The sequence below is a fragment of the Symphalangus syndactylus genome, chromosome 20 (genome assembly GCF_028878055.3).
Source record: "Symphalangus syndactylus isolate Jambi chromosome 20, NHGRI_mSymSyn1-v2.1_pri, whole genome shotgun sequence".
Lineage (NCBI taxonomy): Eukaryota > Metazoa > Chordata > Mammalia > Primates > Hylobatidae > Symphalangus > Symphalangus syndactylus.
In genome coordinates this window covers 42,295,334-42,320,460 of record NC_072442.2, presented here as the reverse complement: position 1 = coordinate 42,320,460, position 25,127 = coordinate 42,295,334, and the positions used below count along the sequence as shown (strand labels likewise).

The following is a 25,127-nucleotide window of genomic DNA, read 5'->3' as shown; positions in this document are numbered from 1 at the left end:
TGAAACCCCATCTCTATGCCGGGCATGGTGGCTCACGCTTGTAATCCCAGCACTTTGGGAGGCCGAGGCGGGCGGATCACGAGGTCAGGAGATCAAGACCATTCTGGCTGACACGGTGAAATCCCATCTCTACTAAAAAATACAAAAAAATTAGCCAGGTGTGGTGGCAGGCGCCTGTAGTTCCAGCTACTCAAGAAGCTGAGGCAAGAGAATGGTGTGAACCCAGGAGGCGGAGCTTGCAGTGAGCCGAGATTGCGCCACTGCACTCCAGTCTGGGCGACAGAGCGAGACTCCGTCTCAAAAAAAAAAGAAAGAAAGAAAGAAAGAAACCCCATCTCTACTAAAAATACAAAAAATTAGCTGGGCATGGTGGTGTGTGCCTGTAATCCTAGCTACTCGGGAGGCTGAGGCAGGAGAATCACTTGAACCCGGGAGGCGGAGGTTGCGGTGAGCCGAGATCATGCCATTGCACCCCAGCCTGGGCAATAGACTGAGACTCCGTCTAAAAAAAAAAAGAAGAAAAAAAACCTCTGCAAAGACTCTCTGTGATGTCTACCGTTGAGTGAGAGCTGAGAGGTTGAGAGGTCAGGGCAGCAGTGAACATCTTCCACTTTGGAGACCACTTGTAGCAGTGACCGGCCCAGCCAGGCCCTGAGGGCATCCCTGGTGCCACTTTGCCCCACCTACACCATGAGAGCCTGCCCTCCAGACTAAGGAATCAGCGCACATTGCTGGAGCCCCTGCTAGGTACGAGGTGCCTAGGTGGGGTGACCACAAGCATGTGAGGAGCTGTCTCTGTTCTTGATGCTGTAGCTTTTGGTCAAGCTGACACCTCTACACACAGGAGAGTGTAAATAGCCACCTGCGGGGCAGCCCAAGGCCCTCCTGTAGCCCAATGGGCGTGATGTGGTTGGAGAAGGCAAAGGATGCTCTGGGCTTCCTGGAGGAGGGTTTGGGGAGAGCTGGGCCTTGAGGAAGTGCCTGGGGTCAGGGTGTAGCCTGCTCTCCTTGTTTGCTAAGTTATCCATAAGTATTTATTGAGCACTCAAGCTTGCTAGCCTGCACCAGGCTGTGGAATGCACAGATAAAGACTGCCAACCCCTGCCTTGAGTGGGGCCCACAGGTGAGAAATCAGTGTTTATAGCCCAGGTCAAAGAAAGAGACAGACACATAGAGGAAAAGAACATTTACTTATGAGGAGTAAAGAGGGTTCCTTTTCAGAAGGCCTGGATGGGGCAGATACAAAACACGGCAAGGATGTAAAGGAAAGCCTGACATTATCTGTTCTGCCATGGGAACCACAATGATTTTACTACCTTATCACAAAGGTCATGACTTAGCTTTAGGAATAGGCTTATTTTTTGTTAGGGAGTTCAGATTTATTTGTTTGTTTCTTTATTTATTTATGACAAGGTCTCACTCTGTCATCCAGGCTGGAGTGCAGTGGCGGGAACACGGCTAACTGCAGCCTTGACCTCCTGGGCTCAAGCAATCCTCCTGCCTCAGCCCCCGCAAGTAGCTGGGACTACAGGCGTGCACAATCACGTCCATCTAATTTATGTATTTTTTGTAGAGACAGGGTTTCACCATGTTGCCTAGGCCGGTCTCCAACTCCTGGGCTCAAGCAATCTGCCTGCCTTGGCCTCCTAAAGTGCTAGATTACAGGTGTGAGCCACCGCGCCTGGCCAGGAGTCCAGGTTTGTGGTGAAAACTCAGTCTTTCTTATTCTGAAGACTGGAACCAGTCAGGATGAGTCTGTTATTTTGGATTTATGTCAGAGTACAAGTGTTTCCCTCTGAGCCCATCAAGCATGGGCCAAGGCAGGCTCAGATACTAAAAGCTGGGCACAGAAGCCCTTCTTGCTTTTGCCCCAGTGTGTGAAAGGCTGGGTTAGAGGGAAGCACATTGGATCTGGGAGGCAGGGACCCAGATCCAGCCAGGTTAGATCAGGGAAGTTTCCCAAGACTGGGTGGCGTCTGAGCTGAGGCTTGAAGAAGGAACAGCGGACATAGCATCTGCAAAACACATGGTATTTGTCCCTCCTTTATCTCCATCCTCTGGCAGGATTTCTCCAGAGGCCATGGGGGGAGATGCCCACGGTGGGCATCTAAATTATAAGACCTAACAGTTGGCTCGTAAGTACTATTATGTGGAAGCAAATCCAGTGAGCACAGGCAGCCCCCGGGTACTGGAGAGGGAGGGTCGCCCAGCTTCTTCTCTGAACTGGGAGGCCGTGGACAGCACATGGGCTGTTGGTAAGACAAGCGTTTGTGATCTTCCCTCCCTGATACTTCCTGGCTGTGTGGCCTTGGATAAGTTGCTTGACCTCTCTGGGCTTCTGTTTTTCATCTATAACACAGTAATATTTTTTTCCTTCCAGTGATAATAAAATGAAGTATATCCAAAATCCATACGGCATCTAGTCAGGTCTCAGTGAATGTGTATTTATCCCTCTGTCTCTATCCCCAAACCCACAAATTGTCCCTGGAAGGGCTCAGAGCCTGGACATGGACACAGGGATGAGAGGGAATTGTTGACTCTGGGGACAGAGGTCAGGGAGCGAAGGGCTCCTTGGTGTTATCCCTGAGGCTGAAGGTAGCTCAGGGAGGCCAAAGGGCCAGAGAACATCCTTCTAGGCTCGCCACCACCTGGCATTGCCTGTCCAGCAGGCTGGATGCAGCTGATGGTCCTGCCCTCCTCACAGAGGGTGCTGTGGTCCCCCCACTCCCAGCTGCTTCCCGTGGAGCCTCCCAGGTCAGGGTACTGCCGACCTGTTGGACCCAGCTCCCTATCAGGCCAGCCCACGCCTCCTGCTCTGGTCCCTGGGGAAAGGAGCGGGGCTGGGCTGAGGGCTCTAGGGAAGAAGTGGGCACCCGGCTGTGCCGAGGGCCGCTCCCTGGGGATCTGTGGCTCACGTCCTGGCCTGTCTCCACTCTCTCCCACAGGTGCCCCTGGAGGGTTCCTGGTGGGGCTCCCCTGTGCCAGGGGATGTGGAGCCCTGGTCTGGGAGTCCAGAGTCCAGGATCTCACCCTTACCAGAAGTCACTTCCCCAGGGCGATTACCACTCCCGCCGTCCATACCCAGAGAATCCACTGATGTGTTCATTCAACAAATATTTATTGGACGCCTCATTAGAGTCCTGAGAATACAAAAGTGAGCAAAACAGATACTGCTCTCATTGTTACTAAATAGATCATCTTGTCAATGACATCATCTTACCCTGTGAGCGGGCAGAGTCGGGAGAGAATGCCAGGGGAGGGGAGGACACAGAGAGGCCCGATCTGGCACAGGGGACCTAACACAGGTGAGCCCCACCAGGGAGGGCTTCTCGGAGGAGGAGTCAGACATCAGAACCAAGAGCAGGAGTGAGCCTGTGTGGGAGGCGGGGCCTTCCTCCAGGATAGGAGCCCCCAGGTGGGGAAGAACTTCGGAGTGGGGGTCAGTACTCTCCACCTGAGGTCCCGGCCACCTCAGCCCCTTGCCCTCGCCCCTGGCACTTGCTCTCTGTCCTTTCTCTCCTTGCCTCTCTCCCTTTCGGTCCTGGCCAGCAGCGGGGCTGTGGAAGACAGCAGGCAGAGGGCTCAGGCCCCCAGGTGCCCCCAGCTGCCCCCAGCATCTCGTTACCTCCTTGCTCCAGGCCAGAGGGGCTCAGTGGCCCAGGAGTTGGGCTGCGCTCTTTAAGAAGAGGAGAAAAGTTAAAGGGAGCCAGGCGTGGTGGCTCACGCCTATAATCCCAGCACTTTGGGAGGCCGAGGCTAGGTGGATCACTTGAGGTCCGCAGTTCGAGGCCAGCCTGGGCAAAATGGTGAAACCCTGTCTCTACTAAAAATACAAAAAAACTGGCCGGGCACGATGGCTCACACCTGTAATCCCAGCACTTTGAGAGGCCAAGGCGGGCGGATCATGAGGCCAAGAGATTGAGACTATCCTGGCCAACATGGTGAAACCCTGTCTCTACTAAAAATACAAAAATTAGATGGGTATGGTGGCATGTGCCTGTAGTCCCACCTACTCAGGAGGCTGAGGCAGGAGAATTGCTTGAACCCAGGAGGCAGAGGCTGCAGTGAGCCGAGATCATGCCACTGAACTCCAGCCTGGGCGACAGAGTGAGACTCCCTCTCAAAAAAACAGAAAAGTTAAAGGGGAACCCCTGAGGGCCTAGGCCCTCAAGCCCCCCATTCTCCGCTGATGTGAGGAGGGACTGTACCTGGGTGCTGGGGTGGGGGTGAGGGCTATGGCGGCCACTGCCTGGTTCTGGAGGGGAAGGCCTGGATCAGAGATGGGGGATGGCCCCCGAAAAGCCTGTAGGAGACAGCAGGACTGCGGCAGGGGTGAGGAGGTCTCCCCTGTCCCTAGTTCAGGGTGCCTCTCCACCCTGCTCCCCTGCAGAAAGTAACCCTGGTGCCTGCCACCCCCCCCCCCCCGCCAGGTCCCTGGCACCTTGCAGCCTGGCAAGACTTCTGCACCCTCCTATCCTCTTTCGGATCCAGGAGGGTCCATGGGTGCACATTGGGAGGGAGGGCAGGAGGCCGAGGGTCTTTGCTGTGTCTGATTTCTCCCCCTAGACCAGAAGCAGGAGAGGGAGGGGGTGGTGGACAGAGGAAAACCACTCGACAGGCCTGGATCAGAGACCACCCCCGGTCTCCTGGACAGCCCTAGGCCATGGAAAGGCCAAAATGCTTACTTCCAGAATGACGGGCCCGAGCCCTGGTTTCTCCATCTGTAAAATGGGGTCACTGTCCCTACTCCACCTGCTGTGGGGCGACAGCCTGTAGGTGAGGAAGCCGCTTGGGGAGGTACACGGGCAGGCACTGCCCTCTGGTGGCCGTAGCCAGAGTTGCTGGCTGCCAGTGCGCTGACCTAGAGGGTGTGGTCAGCTGGGGGAGCTTTCAGGGTCTCCTAACTTCATCACTGTCTTCTCCATCCCACTGCCTCTGCCTTCTTCCCCGTCAAACTCTCCAGGGGGTTCCCAGGGCTTCTTCCTCATGGGCCAGAAACAATTTAATTTAGCAGGAGTGTAATAGGCTTCTTCTGTATGCCCTGTTCTGTGCTTGGTGGTTGGAGCTGCAGAGATATCCAAGGCACAGAGAGACAGTCAAGGAAGCTGGGCTCTGGGAGGACCACTCGGCAGAGCCTACAGGGCTGCAGCCTGGCTGTGCTGATGCCCGAACAGCCACCTCCTCATGTTCTTCAACCTCACTGTCGTAGCAAACCCTGGGGTTGTGTCTCCTTCAAGCTTTCTGCTGACAAAGAAATCATGCAGACTTTGGGCCAGGCACGGTGGCTCACGCCTGTAATCCCAGCACTTTGGGAGACCAACGGGGAGGTGGATCACATGAGGTCGGGAGTTCGAGACCAGCCTGACCAACATGGAGAAACCCCGTCTCTACTAAAAAGACAAAATTAGCCGGGCATGGTGGCATGTTATTGGGTAGGCTGAGACAGGAGAATTGCTTGAACATGGGAGGTGGAGGATGCGGTGAGCCGAGATTGTGCCATTGCACTCCAGCCTGGGCAACAAGAGCAAAACTCCGTCTCAAAAAAAAAAAAGAAAAGAAAAGAAAAGAAAACATGCAGACTTTGAACAAGAAGAACGGGTTATGTTATGAAAGTTCCTCCATTTCCAGAATTATTCTGGGAGATGGGCTCTCTTTTCTGCACCTGTTTTCTCCTCTCTGAGGGAACATTCCCATCAGCATGTAGACATATTGTCCTCTCTCCCATCTTCAAAACACACTCCCTGGCGCTCATGTCCTCCTTCAGCTCCCGTGCCCTTTTCCAGCTCTCCTTTGTTGCAGATTTCTTCAATACAGTTTTCTATACTGTTTCCTTCCTTCCTTCCTTCCTTCCTTCCTTCCTTCCTTCCTTCCTTCCTTCCTTCCTTCTTCCTTCCCTCCCTCCCTCCCTCCCTCCCTCCCTCCCTCCTTCCTTCCTTCCTTCCTTCCTTCCTTCCTTCCTTCCTTCCTTCCTTCCTTCCTTCCTTCCTACAGGGTCTTGCTCTGTCACCCAGGCTGGAGTTCAGCCTCGACCTGTGCTGAGGTGATCCTCCCACCTCAGCCCCTGAAGTAGTACAGGTATGCACCACCATGCCCAGCTTTTTTTTTTTTTTTTTTGAGACGGAGTTTTGCTCTTGTTTCCCAGGCTGGAGTGCAATGGCACAATCTCGGCTCACTGCAACCTCTGCCTCCTGGGTTCAAGCGATTCTCCTGCCTCAGCCTCCCGAGTACCTGGGATTACAGGCACCCACCACCATGCTCAACTAATTTTTTGTATTTTTAGTAGAGATGGGGTTTCACTATGTTGCCCAGGCTGGTATCAAACTCTTGACCTCAGGCGATCCACCCGCCTAGGCTTCCCAAAGTGCTGGGATTACAGGTGTGAGTCACTGCATCCGACCAATTTTTGTATTTTTTTGTAGCGAAAGGGTTTTGCCATGTTGCCCAGGTTGGCCTGGAATTCCTGGGCTCAAGCAATTCACCCTCCTAAGCCTCCCAAAGTGCTGGGATTATAGGTGTGAGCCACAGCGCCTAGCCTTTTTTCTGTTTTCATTTTGTTACCTCTCGTTATTTCCTCACTCCTCTTTGGTCTCTCTCACCCCCACTACCAAGACCACTCCTTTTTCTTTTGAGACAGTCTTGCTCTGTTTCCCAGGCCGGAGTGCAGTGGGGCAATCTCGGCTCACTGAAACTTCTGCCTCCTGGGTTCAAGCAATTCTCCTGCCTCAGCCTTCCGGGTAGCTGGGCTTACAGGCTTGTGCCACCACATCGAGCTAATTTTTGTATTTTAGTAGAGATGGGGTTTCACTATGTTGGCCAGGTTGGTCTCGAACCCCTGACCTCAGGTGATCCACCCGCCTTGGCCTCCCAAAGTGCTAGGATTACAGGTGTGAGCCACTGTGCCTGGCCCTGCAAGACCGCTGTTGCCGAGGCCATGACCCCGGCTCACCAAGGTTGCCCATGACCCCAGTTTGCCAAGCTGAGTCTCTGTCCTCAGTCTTTGCCTGGCCCAGCAGCACCACCCAACACAGGTGGCCACTCTCTACATGAAACATTTTCTTTACTTTCTAGGACCCAACTTTCCTGGTTTTCCTCTACTTCACTGCCCCACTCATTCCAGTCTTCCTTTTGATGCCTCCTCCTCCTTTCTGCCCTCTGAATCCTAGGGGGGTTAGTCCTGGGCGCTCTTATCTGTCTTCTCTCAGTCTCTCGGGGATCTCACCCAGTCTCATAGCTTTAAATGGTCATCAAAGAACAATGACTCCTACATTTAAATCTCCAGCCCAGTCTCTCCCCTACGCTCAGATTTATACATCTAATTGTCTACCCAACATTTCCAGTAGGATACTTAAAAAAAAAAAAGTATTCTATTTATTTATTTATTTTGAGGGGGAGTCTCGCTCTGTAGCCCCAGCTGGAATGCATTGGCACAATCTCTGTTCACTGCACCCTTTACCTTCCAGGTTCAAGCAATTCTCCTGCCTCAGCCTCTTGAGTAGCTGGGACTACAGGCACATGCCACCATGCCCGGCTAATTTTTGTATTTTTAGTAGAGACAGGGTTTCACCAGGTGGCCAGGCTTGTCTGGAACTCCTGACCTCAGGTGATTCGCCTGCCCTGGCCTCCCAAAGTGCTGGGATTACAGGCGTGAGCCACTGCGCCCGGCTACAGGGAGAATTTTAAGCGGCGTCTCCCAAGGAGAACAGGGGTTCGCCAGCATGGCAAGAGGAGGACAAAGCGAATTAGGGTTGGAGGTGAAGAACAGTTAATCCAATCAAATGGAAGATGTCGACTGTCGCGAGCACTGGGGTGTGAGCGCGAGGGTCAGGGTTGCAGCGCCAGGCAGGGTTGCAGCACCAGGCAGGGTTGCAGCACGTTGGAAGCGCACTGGAGTTTGGAATGTCTCTCTCCAGTCAACCGGGAAAGACGCAGCGCTGCCCTAATGCACTGGCCACCCCAGACCGTATGCACAACGTTGGGTTGGCAGCTTCTACACCAGGGAAGGCACCCGAACCCCGGTGCGGCAGCCGGGGAGGGGCTGCCCCCAGCCAGGGACCCGCGAGTCCTGGGGCAGCCGCGGCTTTGGGCAGAACCATTCTCCGGAGATGGAGAGGGGAGAAGAAATCTTTCGCTCCCATCCCAACTCGGAGCCATCCGGAACCTGCACTCGCCCTTCTTGCCGTCCTTTTCTTACTGTGCTCTGTGCCGTCACCAGTAGCTCCCCTCCCGCGCGGCTCTGAGTCCCGCTTGCCACTAGTTGCTTCTCGGCAGCTCCCACCCCTACGCGTGGTCCGGCCCGGCGGTTGGCGCAGGTTATAAAGGTACCGCCGCAGCAGCGGACAGTGGACTCGAGATGCGCCCGAAGGGGTCAGGGCAGGGCTGCGCGGGGAGCCGGCCGGGACCCGGGCTCGGACCCGGGGACCCAGCAGCACTCACTTGTGCACCTTCACCCTCAGCCAGTCCCGCTCCGGAGCCCTCTGCGCAGCCGCAGGCACGGGGCACTGGACAGAGAGCAGGATCCCGAGCCGCCTCTGGATCCCAGTTCCTCTCGGAAGCCCGCACCGGAGCCCGCCCGGCCTCCAAGGCTGGAGCCAAGGCAGGAGCCCGGCGCCCGTCCGCATTCTCGGCCATCCAAAGGGATGTCCGGTCTATGCCCGACAATTCGGACGCTCGGTGGACCCTCTTCGTATTCCAAGGGCCGTTTGGTTCCCCGGCCACTGGCCTGGGGACTGGAAAGGCAGCCGGCATCTGGAAGACGCCAGCCGCCTACATAGGCCGGCGACCCGGGGTGTCCGGCCCTGAGCGCGCCGCCTTTATTCGGGAGCTGGAGGAAGGTAAACCGGGCCCGCGGGGTCCTGGACGGGGTGGGGACTGGGGCAGCTCCAGGGAGGAAGTGGCCCCATCGGGTCCAGGCGCTCCGCCCCCTCTGGCACTCAGTGTCACCCGTCCACCACCCCCGCCATGTCACTGCGGCGTCTGTCTGGTCGCCCCTTCTCCATCTCCTCCTCCGCTCTTGTCCCCTGGTTTGTGCCCGTGAGTCAGGTCCTGGGGCCTGCGCGCTCGCCCACCCACTTCCATGCGCCTCTTGCTGCGGCAGATCTGCACCCCCTCAGCGCCCCTCTCCTGGGTCTACCGCAGTGCCAGGAGAGGGGCGGGGGTCTGCGGGAGGGCGCTGCCCCGCGCTCTCTGAGCCTGCGCTGGCCGACCGGGCTTGCGTGCGATGGAGGGGTGGGCGGGCGGAGGGGGAAGTTTTGCCCACTTTTTGGTTGCGGGTATGGGGGCAAGGTCGCGCTCTTCTCCTGCCCGTTCTCTCTCCTTCTATCCTCCTGCGGGTCGGGAGCGATCTCTGGATTGGGCCTAGAGGCTAATCTGGTGAAGTCTTCCTCCTGCCCTCTGCACACGCAACAGGTGCAGGGTGAGTGGCTCCGTCTGTTTGTATGACCCAGGAGACTCCATTGCACTGCCTTCTGGGTAGGGGGTGATGAGCCAGTCTGAGGCTGTACTTCCCCTGGCTGTCTCCATTCTCCTAGACGCCAGGGACCCAGGTGTCCTCAGAGCCCAGTTTCTGAGCCTGGAGGACTGTGACCCCCTTACCTCAGGCTCCTCCAGGGGTTAAAAAAAAAAAAAAAAAAAAAAAAAGGCCGGGCGCTGTGGCTCACGCCTGTAATCCCAGCCAGCACTTTGGCAGGCCGAGGCGGGCGGATAAGGAGGTCAGGAGTTCGAGACCAGCCTGGCCAACATGGTGAAACCCCGTCTCTACTAAAAATACAAAAATAAGCTGGGCGTGGTGGCGGGCATGTATAACCCCAGCTACTTGGGAGGCTGAGGCAGGAGAATTGCTTGAATCTGGAAGCAGACGTTGCAGTGAGCCGAGATCTCGCCATTGCACTCCAGCCTGGGGGACAAGAGCAAAACTTTGTCTCAAAAAAAACCCAAAAAAACCAAAACAAAAAACCCCAAAAACCCCGTCCACTTGGCCCTGGGAGCAGGGAAGGGAGTGTTGAGTGCTGAGGGGTAAGGGGAGGATGTGGGGGGCAGGAGGGGAGCCCAGTCTTCTCTCCCGATGACCCTTGTTGGAGAACTGACGATAGGACGGGAAACAGCTGGTTGCTGGTAGCATCTGCTCCTTTTTCCTGACGTGGCTGGGCCTTTTCTCCCCACCTGCCGCCTCCTGCAGCACTGTGTCCTAACTTACCTCCGCCAGTCAAAAAGATCACCCAGGAAGACGTCAAAGTGATGTTATATTTGCTGGAGGAGGTGTGTACTGCCTTCCTGATCCAGGCAGGCCCTTATTCTAGTTTTGTCCTGTAGGGGTGGGGGTCTTGTTTATTTCCTGATTGGCAGTCTCTCTGGGGACCCAGGTAAGGGTCCTTCTTGTGGAAGACAGGTCGATGTGGGATGTTCAGGCTGGAAGAGCTCTCAGAGCCAATCTGATCTGATCTTCTTTTTCCATAAGGGGAAACTGAGCCAGGTTCCACAGTGGGTTAATGGCAGACTCTGGTCTGGTACCCTAGAGAACTAGGGGATGGGGAGAGTTCTCTTAGGGGCCTAGCCTCCCTCTGACCCCTGTGTCTCCCCCCACAGCTTCTCCCACTTGTCTGGGAGAGCATTACCTATGGGTGATGGTTCTTCTGCAGAGAGAGAGGGACCTGAACACTGCAGCTCGCATCGGCCAGTCGCTGGTGAAACAGAACAGTGTTTTGATGGAGGAGAACAGCAAGCTGGAAGCCCTGCTGGGCTCAGCCAAGGAGGAGGTAACTGGGTGGGGAGGAGAGGATAGGGGGCCAGTCTACACCCGCCTCATGCCAGGACCCTCTCCTGTCCCTGCCCACTCCCAACCCATGGCTCCTCTCTCTTCCTGCCAGATTTTACACCTCAGACACCAGGTGAACTTGCGGGATGACCTCCTCCAGCTCTACTCAGATTCTGATGAGGAGGATGAGGATGAAGAAGAGGAGGAGGAAGAAGAGGAGGCAGAAGAGGAACAGGAAGAAGAGGAAGCAGAGGAAGACCAGCAGCATGCTCATCCCTGTGTTGCCCCTAAGCTGTGAGTTCTTGCCTTTGCACCTGCGAGTCCTTTCTCTGCGCCTCAATTTCCTCATTTGTTAAGAGGGACACAGGTGATGTGCTTGCCAGCAGGGTTGCTGGAACTAATTGAGAACACTGCCCTTAGCCCTGGTGGGGAGGCTCAGTCCCTGCACCCTGACTCCCATTCCTCCCTCCCCTAGGATTTCGCAGGAGGCATTGCTGCACCAGCACCACTGCCCACAGCTGGAAGCCTTGCAGGAGAAGCTGAGGCTGCTGGAGGAGGAGAATCATCAGCTGAGAGAAGAGGTCAGAATGGGGGGAGGAGGGTGTCCTTGCTAGCGGAGGGTGTTGACTTCCCTGTCCTTTCCTCTTTGCCTCCCTCCAGGCCTCTCAATTCGACACCCTTGAGGATGAGGAACAGATGCTCATTCTGGAGTGTGTGGAGCAGTTTTGTATGTAATGTTGTCACTTGGGGTTGAGGGGTTGTCCCAAGGAGCAGAGAAAAGAACTCAAGATGCAGAGTATGGAGATCCAAGTTCAAGTCCCAGATCTGGCACTCCTAGCTGTGTGAACTTGGACACGTTCCTTGACCTCTCTGAACCTTTGTCTTTAGAATGGGGATTACTTTTCTCAGCCCCACTGATCTCTCCAGGGTTTATGAAGATTAAGAGTGTCAACAGCTGAGGAAGTACTTTGTGCAAACTATACAGAGCTATACAGAATTTGTGAGTCTCAGGCCAGGCACGGTGGCTCACGCCTGTAATCCCAACACTTTGGGAGGCTGAGGCGGGCGGATCACCTGAGGTCAGGAGTTTGGGACCAGCCTGGCCAACATGGAAAAACCCTGTCTCTACTAAAAATACAAAAATTAGCCAGACGCGGTGGCACAAGCCTGTAGTCCCAGCTCCTTGGGAGGTTGAGGTGGGAGAATTGCTTGAACCTGGGAGGCAGAGTTTGCAGTGAGCCTAGATCGCGCCACTGCACCCCAGCCTGGGCGATAGAGCAAGACTCCATCGCAAAAAAAAAAAAAAAAAAAAAAAGTGGTGGGTCTCCTCCAAGCCTGCCTCCTCTTATTTGGGGCAGGCAAGAGGGAGCCATGAGCTGCCAGAGACCAGGCACCCAGGGTTGGGACAGTTCAGAGTGATGCACGGGGCAGTGGCTGTGCCTGGAATTGTCCTAGGTGATGTGTGTTTATGAAGATGAGTGAGGAGCAGTGTTTGTGCCTGAGGAGTTCAAGTGTAGCTGGTGAGATGCAGACGCAAAGTGGCAACAGCTGAACTCCTGCTGTTCCCTTTACCCCAGACCTGACCTTCCTTCCTTCCTGCCGGGTTCTGCAACTCCCTGAATGGCCCCACTGGTCCCCGGGCTACTGGAGTAGGAACCAGTCCCCAAGCTCTGTTGCTTTTACCTCCTAGGAATGGCTTAAGTCTTTTTCCCCCTCCCCAGTCTGACTGCCTCTAGCCCAGGATACCTCTTAACTGGTCGCACTGCCTCTACTCGTGCCCTACCAGGAACTTCTGCACACAGCCTCAATGAGTTTTCTAAAACCAAACCTGGCCAGGTGCAGGGGCTCTCCCACCTGTGGTCCCAGCTACTCAGGAGGCTGAGGTGGGAGGATTGGTTGAGCCTGGGAATTCTGGGCTGTAGTACACTATGCCAATGGGGTCAGTATGGTCCAGGGAGTGGAGTACCACTGGGTTGCCCGAGGAGGGGTGAACTGGCTCAGGTCAGAAACAGAGCAGGTCAAAACTCCCATGCTGATCAGTAATAGGATCGTGCCTATGAATAGCCACTGTACTCCAGCCCCAGCCTGGGAACCTGGCAAGACCTCATTTCTTTCTTTTTTTTTTTTTTTTTTGATGGAGTACAGTGGTGCCATCTTGGCTCACTGCAACCCCTGCCTCCTGGGTTCAAGTGATTCTCCTGCCTCAGCCTCCTGAGTAGCTGGGACTACTGGTGTGTGCCATCACGCACGCCTGGCAAAATTTTTTTTTTTTTTTGAGACAGAGTCTCACTGTCGCCCAGGCTAGAGCAATGGCGTGATCTCGGCTCACTGCAACCTCCGCCTCCCAGGTTCAAGTGATTCTCCTGCCTCAGCCTCCTGAGTAGCTAGGATTACAGGCGCGTGCCACCGTGCCCAGCTAATTTTTGTATTTTTAGTAGAGATGGAGTTTCACCATGTTGGCCAGGTTGGTCTTGAATTCCTGACTTCAAGTGATCCGCCTGTCTTGGCCTCCCACAATGCTAGGATTACAGATGTGAGCCACTGCGCCTGGCCAAGACCTCATTTCCCTTTTTTTTTTTTTTTTTTGAGATGGAGGCTCCCTCTGTAACCCAGGCTGGAGTGCAGTGGTGTGGTCTTTGCTCACTGCAACCTCCACCTCCTGGGTTTAAGCGATTCTCCTGCCTCAGCCTCCCGAGTAGCTGGGATTACAGGCATGCGCCACCACGCACGGCCAAGTTTTGTATTTTTAGTAGAGATGGGGTTTCACCATGTTGGCCAGGCTGGTGTTGAACTCCTGACCTCAAGTGATCCATCCCCCCTCGGCCTCTCAAAGTGCTGAGATTACAGGCGTGAGCCACTGTGCCTGGCCCAAGACCTCGTTTCTTAAAAAATAAGTAGCTGGGTGCGGTGGCTCACTTTGGGAGGCAGAGGCAGGTGGATCTCTTGAGGTCAGGAGTTTGAGACCAGCCTGGCCAACATGGTGAAACCCCGTCTCTACTAAAAATACAAAAATTAACCGGGAGTGGTGGCACACGCCTGTAATCCCAGCTACTCGGGAGGCTGAGGCAGGATAATCACTTGAACTTGGGAGGCAGTTACAGTGAGCCAAGATTGCACCATTGTACTCCTGCCTGGGCGACAGAGATTCAGTCTCAAATAAATAAATAAACCAACAAACCCAAGTCTGACCACGTCATTATTGTACCTAAAACTCCCAAATAGCTTTCCATTGGCCAAAGAATAAACCCCACCCCCTTGCCCACCATTGTGGTCTGGCCCCTGTGCACTGTTCTGGGCCCTCCCCCTCCCAGTGTCTTATGATGGCCTCTGGGCCTTTCCAGTCAGCCTGGGCCCATGTTTTTCCTTCTTTGCCTGGCTGAGCTTCACTTGCCCTGTGGTCTTAGCTTAGTGGTTCCTTTCTCCAGGAATCCTTCCTATACCTTGCAGGTCGGGTTGGGTGCCGTAGCTGTGATGCCCCTGCCCCATACACCCTTGACATTGGCCCATCATGGCCTGTATGGTGCGTGATTGTGGTCTGTCTCCCCACCAACTTTACCTCAGTGTGGCGGCTGGGTCTTATTGACCACTCACCCCGGTGCCCTGCTCAGTATCAGTCAATGAACATTTCTTGAAGACCAGAGTGAGGACTGCAAAGCCCTGTGGGACCTGCTGGCACAGCGCAGCAGCCGAGGGTGGGGCAGACAGAGGCATCTGGGAGGGCCAGAGCTGGTCCCCGAAGGCCAGGGGAGCCAGGGCTTGACCTGTCCTCTGCCTTCCCCAGTGGAGGCCAGCCAGCAGATGGCTGAGCTGTCAGAGGTGCTGGTGCTCAGGCTGGAAAACTATGAATGGCAGCAGCAGGAGGTCGCTCGGCTGCAGGCCCAGGTGCTGAAGCTGCAGCAGCGCTGCCGGACGATGAGTCGGGTGTGTGTGGAACCCTCTTGTCGTGGCCCCATGGGACCCTAGCTTCCTTCTCCCTGCCTCCACTTAGCTCCACCAGGCCCAAGGTCCCTTTGTGTGTCAGAGTCAGAGGAGACCTCAGAGAGCCCCTTATCTTGACCCCTTGTTGTCTTAAGGAGGAGACCAAGGCCCAGAGAGGGTCCTGGAGTCTTCTAGGAACCAGGCTGTGTGACTCCTCTGCCTTCTTTGCCCTCCTTCCGTGTGACTTCTCACTTCATGGACTGCCAAGGACTCACTGATGCGCCTGGGAAGACTTGCTGGAAGAAGGGGGTGCCCCGAGTGGGTAGGCCTCAGATAGGGGTTCACTGGTTTTGGGTCCTTCCAGTATGGGGCTGAGACTGAAAAGTTGCAGAAGCAGCTGGCTTCAGAGAAGGAAATCCAGATGCAGCTCCAGGAAGAGGTGAGTCTCCCTGCCGGCTCCTGCCCCTACCCTGGAGAACCGCTGGCCCAGAGTGGGGAGCCCAGTCCCTTGGCAGCTACCTGACTCTGGAGAGTACTAGCAGGAACTGAGTCTTGTCCCTTTCCACCCCCTCCATGCCTGGCACAGCCCAGCAGGTGACAGTTCCATCAAGGTCTGAGTGGTGTGGAGTGCAGGGACCTGCCCTGGGTCCCCCACATGACACTCAGAGTCCAGAACCTGGGCCTCTGGCCTCAGCCTGAGAGCAGATAGGCAGGAGTGCTGGACTGGGTGTGCCTGGGTCCCAGCAGAGCCTGTGGGTGGGTTCCCAGCTGCAGGACCTGCGGGAGAAGTACATGGATTGTGGGGGCATGCTGATTGAGACGCAGGAGGAGGTGAAGACCCTCCGCCAGCAACCCCCAGTGTCCACTGGGTCTGCCACCCATTACCCGTACAGCGTGCCTTTGGTGAGGACCCTCCCCTGGCTGCCCACTTTTCTACGTCTGTGCCTGTGTCTCAGCCTTGGTGGCTGATTGAGATCCCAGTTCCGTTCTGTGCCTGAGCCTATGGGTGGGGGTTCTGTGGGGGTCCTCTGGTAACGTCTATTCTCCCCACCATAGGAGACTCTTCCTGGTTTCCAGGAGACGCTGGCTGAGGAGCTCAGAACGTCTCTAAGGAGGATGATCTCTGACCCTGTGTATTTTATGGAAAGGTGCGTGGCTGGGGCCCTCCCCTGCCCCGTAGGCCATGGCCTTTCCTGTAGTGGGGAGGAGGTTTGCCCTCATACTCTGACCTTCCACGCTTCCCTATACCCGCCTCGTTCACTGCGTCAGCCCCTCCACTCATTGCTTCTCTATGAATATGGACCCATCACTTCCCCCTGAGGTACTTTTTTTTTTTTTTTGAGACGGAGTCTTGCTCTGTCACCCAGGCTGGAGTGCAATGGCATGATCTTGGCTCACTGCAACCTCTGCCTCCCAGGTTCAAGCAACTCTCCTGCCTCAGCCTCCTGAGTAGCTGGGATTACAGGCGCGCACCACTATGCCTGGCTAATTTTTTGTATTTTTAGTAGAGACAGGGTTTTACCATGTTGGTCAGGCTGGTCTCGAACTCCTGACCTCAAGTGATCTGCCCGCCTCAGCCTCCCAAAATGCTGGGATTACTGGCGTGAGCTACCATGCCCAGCCTGAGGTTCTTTTTTTTTTTTTTTTTTTTTTTGAGACAAGTCTCACTCTGTCACCTGGCCTGGAGTGCAATGGCGAGATCGTGGCTCAGTGCAACCTCCATCTCCTGGGTTCAAGCGAGTCTCCTGCCTCAGCCTTCCAAGTAGTTGGGACTACAGGCACGAGCCTGGCTAATTTTTTTTTTTTTTTTGAGATGGAGTCTCGTTTTGTTGTCCAGGTTGGCGTGATCTCGGCTTACTGCAGCCTCCGCCTCCTGGGTTCAAGCGATTCTCCTGCCTCAGCCTCCTGAGTAGCTGGGACTACAGGTGCCCATCACCACGCCTGGCTAATTTTTGTATTTTTAGTAGATATGGGCCAGTAGAGATGTTGGCCAGGCTGGTCTCGAACTCCTGACCTTGTGATCCACCCGCCTGGGCCTCTCAAAGTATTGGGATTACAGGCGTGAGCCATTGCACCTGGCCAAGCCCAGCTAATTTTTGTATTTTTAGTAGAGACAGGGTTTCACCATGTTGGCTAGGCTGGTCTTGAACTCCTGATCTCAGGTGATCTGCCCACCTCGGCTTCCCAAAGTGCTGGGATTACAGGTGTGAGCCACTGCCTAAGGTTCTTCAGCTTGACCGAGCCCCAGGGACTGCAGTTTCGGCTTCCATTGTCTCATAATGAAGGTCCTTTTCTCTTTGAAGGAATTATGAGATGCCCAGAGGGGACACGTCCAGCCTAAGGTCAGCCTGCCAGGGGCTCCCCCATCACCTGCCCTCAGCTTTCAGTAGCCAGACAGCCACCTGCCTCTGGTTCTGCCAGCCTGCAACTCCGGAGAAGGCCCCGCTGTCTCCGCTGGCTGAGCTGAGAACTGTTCTGGGAAGGAGCTGTCCCCCTTTTCCTTCAAATCTTGCCCCCTGGGTGGCTGTCTGATTCTAGGCAGCTCTGTGTGGGGACTGAAGCTTTCTCTTCACCTGACCAGGGGCTGAGAGGTGACAGGCACTGGCTTAGGAGCTGGGAACACCTGGGACTAAGGCCCAGCGTGGTCCCTTTCCTGACCGTGTGTCCTTGGGCAAGTCATTTGACCTGTCTGAGCCTGTCTAGAATGGATTTGTTCCTATGGCAGGTAGCTGTGGGGGGTGCTATGAAGGTTAAATCATGCAGGAGGGAGGCAGAAGGGAGTGTTAGCCCTGTTGGTGTCTTCTGTGCAGGGTCAGGGACATAAAGGAAGGTGGGGCCTATGCAGTGTTGGTGACCATTTCCCTCCCTCCTACCAGGGGGATGGGCTGGGTGTTTGAAGCCTTGGAGCTGGTACCCAGCTCCCCTCTCCCCTGGCTGGGACAGAACCGGGAGGAACCATCAGGGTCTGTGTGGAGACAGGGGTGGGGATGGGCCTGGGGGATTGGACTTTCCAGCCCCTCAAAAGATGTCGCTATCTCCCGCCCAGGTATGATTTTCGCTACAGTGAGGATCGAGAGCAGGTGCAAGGGTTTGAGGCTGAGGAAGGGTTGATGCTGGCAGCGGATATTATGCGGGGGGAAGATTTCACGCCTGCGGAGGAGTTGGTGCCCGAAGGTGAGCTGGGGGCTGCCGAGAAGGTGCCGGCTGAGGAAGGGGTGATGGAAGAGGCAGAGCTGGTGTCGGAGGAGATTGAGGGTTGGGAGGAAGTGGAACTGGAGCTGGATGAGGCAACGTGGATGAATGTGGTGACGTCAGCCCTGGAGGCCAGCAGCTTGGGCCCTTCACATCTGGACATGAAGTATGTCTTCCAGCAGCTGGCCAACTGGCAGGATGCCCATTACAGGTGGCAGCTGAGGTGGAAGATGCTCCAGAAAGGTGAGTGACCCCACGGGGGCCTCCCTGATGCCAGCGGGACAAGCTGCAGATCGTCGTGCCAATGAAAAGAGAGGGTGGATAAGCTCCCCGAGTGCTCAGCTCCCCAGCCTGGCCCTACCTGGTGTGCTGATTTGCACGGACTTTGCATATCATTTGCATAGGCACCTCCGATCCCCTTCAGTGGGAACTGTAGCGCCAGTGCTCAGTTATGTGGCATTTGCTTAGGATTCCAGATCTCCATCCACTTTTCTCCTGGGGGCTGTGCTGGGGGTCAGGGCTGGGACTGTACCCCCACACTGCGCCTCAGCTTCCCATCTCTGCCCACCTGCTTCCCCTGCCCCCTGCCTCCTCTATCCCCCAGGCTCTCCAACCCTGCAGCAGTGGCAGCAGCAGTCAAAACAAATTAGGGGGTGGGTGGGGGGAATTGTGGAGCAGCCCGGGGGCTGACCCAGGCTGGAGGGCAGGGCCAGCCACCCTCCCACGGCCTGGGAGGAAGAGAGGCCTTCTGGGGCTGCCCAGGCTACAGGGACAAAGGCCTCCACCAGCAAGGGCCACAGTTGGACCAGTCCCCTGGGTGAATTGGAAGGTGGGCTAGGGGGTGGAACAGGGTCTCCTCTCCCCAGCCAGAAACCCCAAAGTCTGGGAGCTGCACCTGCTGACTGCCGGTCTTGTGAGCCCTGCCTCTTTAGGGAGTCATGGGACATGAAAGATGACCTCATGACACTCATGCACAGCAGCCATTGCACGTGCAATGTATATGTAGTCAGCTCCCATCAGCCTCACTCCCTATGGCAGGAGATGTGTCCCCATTGATTAGGTGAGGAGGGTGAGGCTCAGAGGGCTAAGGACACTTGTTCGGGGCCACACAGCGAGGGGTAGATCTGAGCCTGTCCACTCCTGTGCTGTAGCACCTTCACTGGCCCATCCCTCCACTCTAGTTCTGTCCTGGTACCCGCCCCAGCCTGTCCCCATTCTCATGGCCCTTTGGTCACTGCAGGGTGGAATAGCACTGGCTTCAGCAGGCCTGTTACGTAAGCTTGTGCAGGTTATAAACTGAACCATGACCTTCATGGTGCATGCAGGGGGCAACCTGCATAATTATCAGGACTTTCCGTGTCCTTCCGATATAGTTGACCAGACCCCTGCCCACCACCCAGGCAGGCCTGTGGTCATCAATGCCCCAGTTCACATCCACCTGCTTCTCTTCTAGGCTTTGCTGTTCCCCAGCAGCCTGCAGAGGCCCCACAGACAGCTTGAGGCCCCTCCTTCTGCTGCCTGGCCAAGCCCCACACCCACAGACCCTCCTTCCCATCCTCTGAAATGGGACCCTGTATCTGTCACCAGCCCACCCTCTGTGTTCATGGACCTGGGCTGGAGCTTGGGGACCCGCGCCTCCACCCTCTTCAGGGACAGGCGGTAGGAACCCTGGCCCTCGCTCTGCAGTTGGTGCAAAAGCTGTGGCTGCCAGGCCTGGGTCACAAGGCAGCCCAAGGAGCGGGAGAAGCCCGGGAGAGGCCCACTGGCTACCAGACCCAGCTCTGAGTGGGGAACAGGGCCCAGCTTCCACTGGTAGGTTGTGAGCGCCCTCCCAACAATGTGCCTCTCACCCCTTGACGCCCATGCTAGCAGTGGCCACTCCGGTTCTTGTTGACTTGAGGGACCTGGCCGTCTTCCCTGTTCTTCATCCTTTCTTCTCAGTCCCTACTTACTGTTTGTAACCACAAGTGTCTCTGTGTGTGGGTGGGTGAGGGCCCCTCTGTCCAGTGGTGTGTCTCCTCTCCCTCCCTCCCTCCCTCCCTCTTCTGCCAGTGGCCTGGGGGTGTCCAGGCTCCCACCCATGGCCCAGCCCCTCTCCCCTCCCTCTTGACCCCCCTTCCTGCCCCTGGCTTCCTCTTCCATGTTCCGCCCTCTCCCACACCTTTGTTCCTCAATAGCTGGGGGCTGGGACTCAGGCCTCCCGCGGGTGCCTGCCCCCCTCCACACAGCACCTCTCAATCTCCTATTGCTTGTCAGCCTATGTGCGTGTGGTCCAGGAAATAAAGGATCTATGCGCTCCTGGCCCAGCCTCCAGCTGTCTCTCCTAGGGAGTGTGTGTGTGCAGGCATGTGCATGTGCACTTGGCAGGGCGAAGTTGTGGAGAAAGGGTGAATGCTAATATTGAAGGATATGCCAAGGACTCGTATTAAATACACTGTTTAATCACAGCAGCAGCTCCTGGAGGGCGGTGGGTGATGTGATAAGTGTCTGTCAGATGGAGAAACTCGGGCCAGAGTAGGTTAAGTGATGCTCTCACCAGCAGATCATGGCTGGTGTGGAGCTAGGATTTGAGCTCATGCTTCCCTGATCCTTTCACCCCAGAGACTGACTCAGTGGCCTGGCTGTGAAAGATAGGATGGAAGAGAGTCACCCACTGTCTTAGGGTGAAGTCCCCAGAGCAGACCTGGAACAGGGTTTAGGAACAAGTATAGTCGCCCTCTGTATCCTCGGGCTTTGCATCCGTGGACTTAACCAACCACAGATAGAAAATATTTGGGGGAGGCTGGGTGCAGTGGCTCATGCCTGTAATCCTAGCACTTTGGGAGGCCGAGGTTGGTGGATCACTTGAGGTCAGGAGTTTGATACCAGCCTGGCCAACATGGTGAAACCCCGTTTCTACTAAAAATACAAAAATTAGCTGGGCGTGGTGGTGGGCGCCTATAATCCCAGCTACTTGGGAGGCTGAGGCAGGAGGATCACTTGAACCCAGAAGGCAGAGGTTGCAGTGAGCGGAGATCATGCCACTGCACTCCAGTCTGGGTAACAACAGAGTGAGACTCCATCTGAAAACACGAGAAAATATCTGGGGGAGGCCAGGCGTGGTGGCTCATGCCTGTAATCCCAGCACTTTGGGAGGCTGAAGTGGGCGGATCACTTGAGGTCAGGAGTTCGAGACCAGCCTGGTCAACATGGTGAAACCCTGTCTCTACTAAAAATACAAAAAAAATTGGCCGGGCATGGCGGCGGGCCCCTGTAATCCCAGCTACTTGGGAGGCTGAGGTGAGAGGATCACTTGAGCTTGGAAGGCAGAGGTTGCAGTGAGCTGAGGTTGCACCACTGTGCTCCAACCTGGGTGACAGAGTAAGACCTGTCTCAAAAAAAGAGAAAAGAAAATGACAGACAAACCAGACATGCGGGAAATTGCCAGCTTTGATAAAGCTTTGAAGGAAACGAAGATGCAGGAGAACACCTTGTGGACCAGAGACCGCTGAGCAGGAGAAGCAGTGAAATTTCCTAAAATCTGGAGGATTCCCTGCCCCTGTTATCTTCAAGCCCCCAGTGGTGATGTGGAAGAAAAGCAACCTGCAAGGTGGATGCAAGCCACAAGCTGCTCTGTGAACCTGGGCACCTTGCACTGATGCCACTGGCCTGTGGGTCTCTGAGGGGACCCGCAAATGGGACTGCCAAATTCTCTGGTTTTCTCTAGGTTATTATAGAAAATTATTTATATGAATAGTAAAAATAAAACACACTTTGTGGCCCCCCTGCCAAAAGAATATCATTGAGAAGGCTATTGCTGTGGCTAACCAGGTCTCAGTCCTGCTGGGAACTCGGGGGGACAGTAGAATAGATCTCAGAGTAGCCTGGGCGAGGTGGCTCACACCTGTAATCCCAGCACATTGGGAGGGTGAGGCAGGTGGATCACCTGAGGTCAGGAGTTCGAGACCAGCCTGACCAATGGACGAAACCCCCATCTCTACTAAAGGTACAAAATTAGCCGGGCGTGGTGGCACACATGCCTGTAATCTCAGCTACTCGGGAGGCTGAGGCAGGAGAATAGCTTGAACCCAGGAGGTGGAGGTTGCGGTGAGCCAAGATTGCACCATTGCACCCCAGCCTGGGCAATAAGAGTGAAACTCTGTCTCAAGGAAAAAAAAGAATATATCTCAGAGTTATCCCACCCCTTGGCGGGGGGAGCTGGGGTATTTATCCTCTAACTGTCATCTGACACTGAGAGATGCTTCTGGAGGCATTTAACTGCCCTGCACTTGGCCCTGAGGGAAACTAGAATGTGTTACCTCCAAATACGCCACTTTGGCGTAGGGACTGTTTTGAGCTGAAGGCAATTGAGAAGAAGCAGATACAAGAAAAGCTCCCTGCCCTCTTATTTGCATAAAAGCAGGACATACATTTTCAACTGTGTCCATCTACCAGGAAGGATGAAAGTTAAATCTCTGGGCTGGGCACGGTGGCTCATGCCTGTAATCCTAACACTTTGGGAGGCCAAGGTGGGCAGATCACCTGAGGTCGGGAGTTCGAGACCAGCCTGAGCAACATGGAGAAACCCTGTCTCTGCTAAAAATACAAAATTAGCCGGATGTGGTGGCACATGCCTGTAATCCCAGCTACTTGGGAGGCTGAGGCAAAAGAATCACTTGAACCTGGGAGATGGAGGTTGCAGTGAGCCGAGATTGCCCCATTGCACTCCAGCCTGGGCAACAAGAGCGAAACTCTGTGTCAAAAAAAAAAAAAAAAAGCTGGGCGCCGTGGCTCACGCCTGTAATCCCAGCACTTTGGGAGGCCGAGGCGGGTGGATCACGAGGTCAGGAGATCGAGACCATCCTGGCTAACACGGTGAAACCCTGCCTTTACTAAAAATACAAAAAATTAGCCGGGCTTGGTGGTGGGCGCCTGTAATCCCAGCTATTTGGGATGCTGAGGCAGGAGAATAGCGTGAACCCGGGAGGCAGAGCTTGTAGTGAGCCAAGATCGTGCCACTGCACTCCAGCCTGGGCAACAGATTGAGACTCCATCTCAAAAAAAAAAAAAAAAAGTTAAATATCTGGAGACAACTTTATTTTTTATTATTTTTTTGGTTTCCATAATTTGGACTTATTTTATTGATACTCAGTGAATAAAATGTTGATTTTTGATGCATTACAATACACTTTTTGGTAGTGGTTGCACAATGTTGATCGTTTATTTATTTACTAAATACTGCAATCTCCAAATTGCCTTTTTTTTTTTTTTTGAGACAGAGTCTCGCCCTGTCTCCCAGGCTGGAGTGCAATGGCGTGATCTCAGCTCACTGCAACCTCTGCCTCCCGGGCTCAATCAATTCTCCTGTCTCAGCCTCCTGAGTAGTTGGGATTACAGGTGCACAACACCATGCCCAGTTAATTTTTGTATTTTTAGTAGAGACAGGGTTTCACCATATTGGTCAGGCTGGTCTCGAACTCCGACCTCAGGTGATCCGCCTGCCTCGGCTTCCCAAAGTGCTGGGATTACAGACGTGAGCCACCGCGCCTGGCCAAATTGCCAATTTTTACGTGGTATTTCTGGCAATGATGGTGGCTTCTCTCTTTGAATACATAAAATGGTCCATTCAATCCATGGTTTTCATATTCCTTTGTTATTCTATCTACTGCTTTAAAATACATTCAGCCTGGGTGCGGCGGCTCACACCCAGAATCCCAGCACTTTGGGAGGCCGAGGCGGGTGGATCACGGGGTCAGGAGTTTAAGACCAGCTTGGCCAACATGCTGAAATCCCATCTCTACTAAAAATTACAAAAGTTAGCCTGGCGTGGTAGTGCCCACCTATAATCCCAGCTACTTGGGAGGCCAAGGCAGGAGAATCGCTTGAACCTGGGAGGTGGAGGTTGCAGTGAGCTGAGATGGCACTACTGCACTCCAGCCTGGGTGACAGAGCAAAACTCTGTCTCAAAAAAATAAAATACATTCAAATAAAAAAATATAAGTTACTTGCAACAAGTGCACACTTACAACAGCGAGGAGAGCTGAGAACATAATTAACCAATACTCTTGTGTTCACAGAATAAATAGTCTGAAACCGTGGGACTGAAGCTTGCTCCTCATAGACTTTCTCAAAGTATCCTTGGTGGACGTTAAGGTTACCCTCACTCAACGGAAGGACACATCTTCTGCTGTGGTGGGAGGACACAGAATGACAATTTCATTTACATAGGATGTTTTCCTTCCATAATGTCTGGAACAAGTCGGAGACAGCTTTAGACCCCTTTCAGCCTGGAGTGGCACCAGTGCAATCTACATAACAAACTTGACTCACTAGCCTTTATTTACCATTCGTTTTCCATATAGCTGCTTTCCCATGCACGGTTAGCCACCCTTGGAAGTCCAACCTAGGCTGGAGCTTGGGGGCCTGGACCTCAGCCCTCTTCTGGGACAGGCGGTAGGAACCCCAGCCCTTGTTCTGCAGCTGGCACAAGAGCTGTGACTGCTGGATGTGGGTCACATGGCAGCCCAGGGGGCAGGAGAAGCTGGGGGAGGCCCACTGGCTACCAGACCCAGCCCTGAGAGGGGACAGGGCTCAGCTCCCATGGGCAGAAAGCTGTTTCCCACACACAGTTAGCCACCCTTGGAAGTCTTAAAACTGCTGTCCTTTATCTTGCCTACAAATGTATTGTTCTTTGTTGAAGATGCTCTGTGAGCCTGAATTCTCCCATCTGAGTACTAACCAGGCCCCACCGTGCTTAGTTTCCAAGATCAGGGCGCGTTCAGGGTGGTATGGCCGTAGACAGTGTGAGCCTGAATTCTAAGCTACCTCTCTGAGTTACTCATCTCTGGGTACACTGTGTGTTAAATGTGTGATACACATGTTAATAAACTTGTTTGCTTTTCTCTTGTAATCTGTCTTTTATTACAGAGCCCCAGCCATGGACCTAAGATGGGTTAAAAAAAACACTTTCCCTCCCCTACAGCCCTCAGGTGGAGGGTAACTCAAGGTAACGGCTTCAGCAGGCACAAGAACAATGATGGAATGGGGTGAGACACCAGCAATGTCTGCACCAGCCACTCATGGGCAATTATTTACAAATATTTATTGGGTTCCTCCTATTCTTGCCACCGGGGATACAGAAGGGAGGAGGGACTTGTCACGCTCCCAGTTTCCTGTTTCGCCAGAGGCAGACAATAAACTGGCAAACAAAACAACTACAGATTGTGAAGTGTGTTCTAAAGAAAATATTCTGCTATTGTGAGACAAAGCAACAAACATTAAGAAGCCG

The 25,127-nt window shown here is 54.5% G+C and overlaps 1 protein-coding gene across 1 annotated transcript; it reads left to right on the top strand.

The window, feature by feature from the left end:
- The first annotated feature begins 8,042 nt into the window (after positions 1 to 8,042).
- HAP1 (huntingtin associated protein 1) lies at positions 8,043 to 24,740 on the top strand. Its single transcript, XM_055256088.2, is given in 13 exon segments — positions 8,043 to 8,831; positions 10,175 to 10,254; positions 10,582 to 10,620; positions 10,623 to 10,751; positions 10,863 to 11,044; positions 11,226 to 11,331; positions 11,411 to 11,477; positions 14,532 to 14,671; positions 15,437 to 15,571; positions 15,725 to 15,816; positions 16,972 to 17,010; positions 17,715 to 18,103; positions 19,314 to 24,740. Coding segments are annotated over 13 exon segments (1,926 nt in total). The 5' UTR covers positions 8,043 to 8,350; the 3' UTR covers positions 19,361 to 24,740.
- The last annotated feature ends 387 nt before the right edge of the window (positions 24,741 to 25,127 follow it).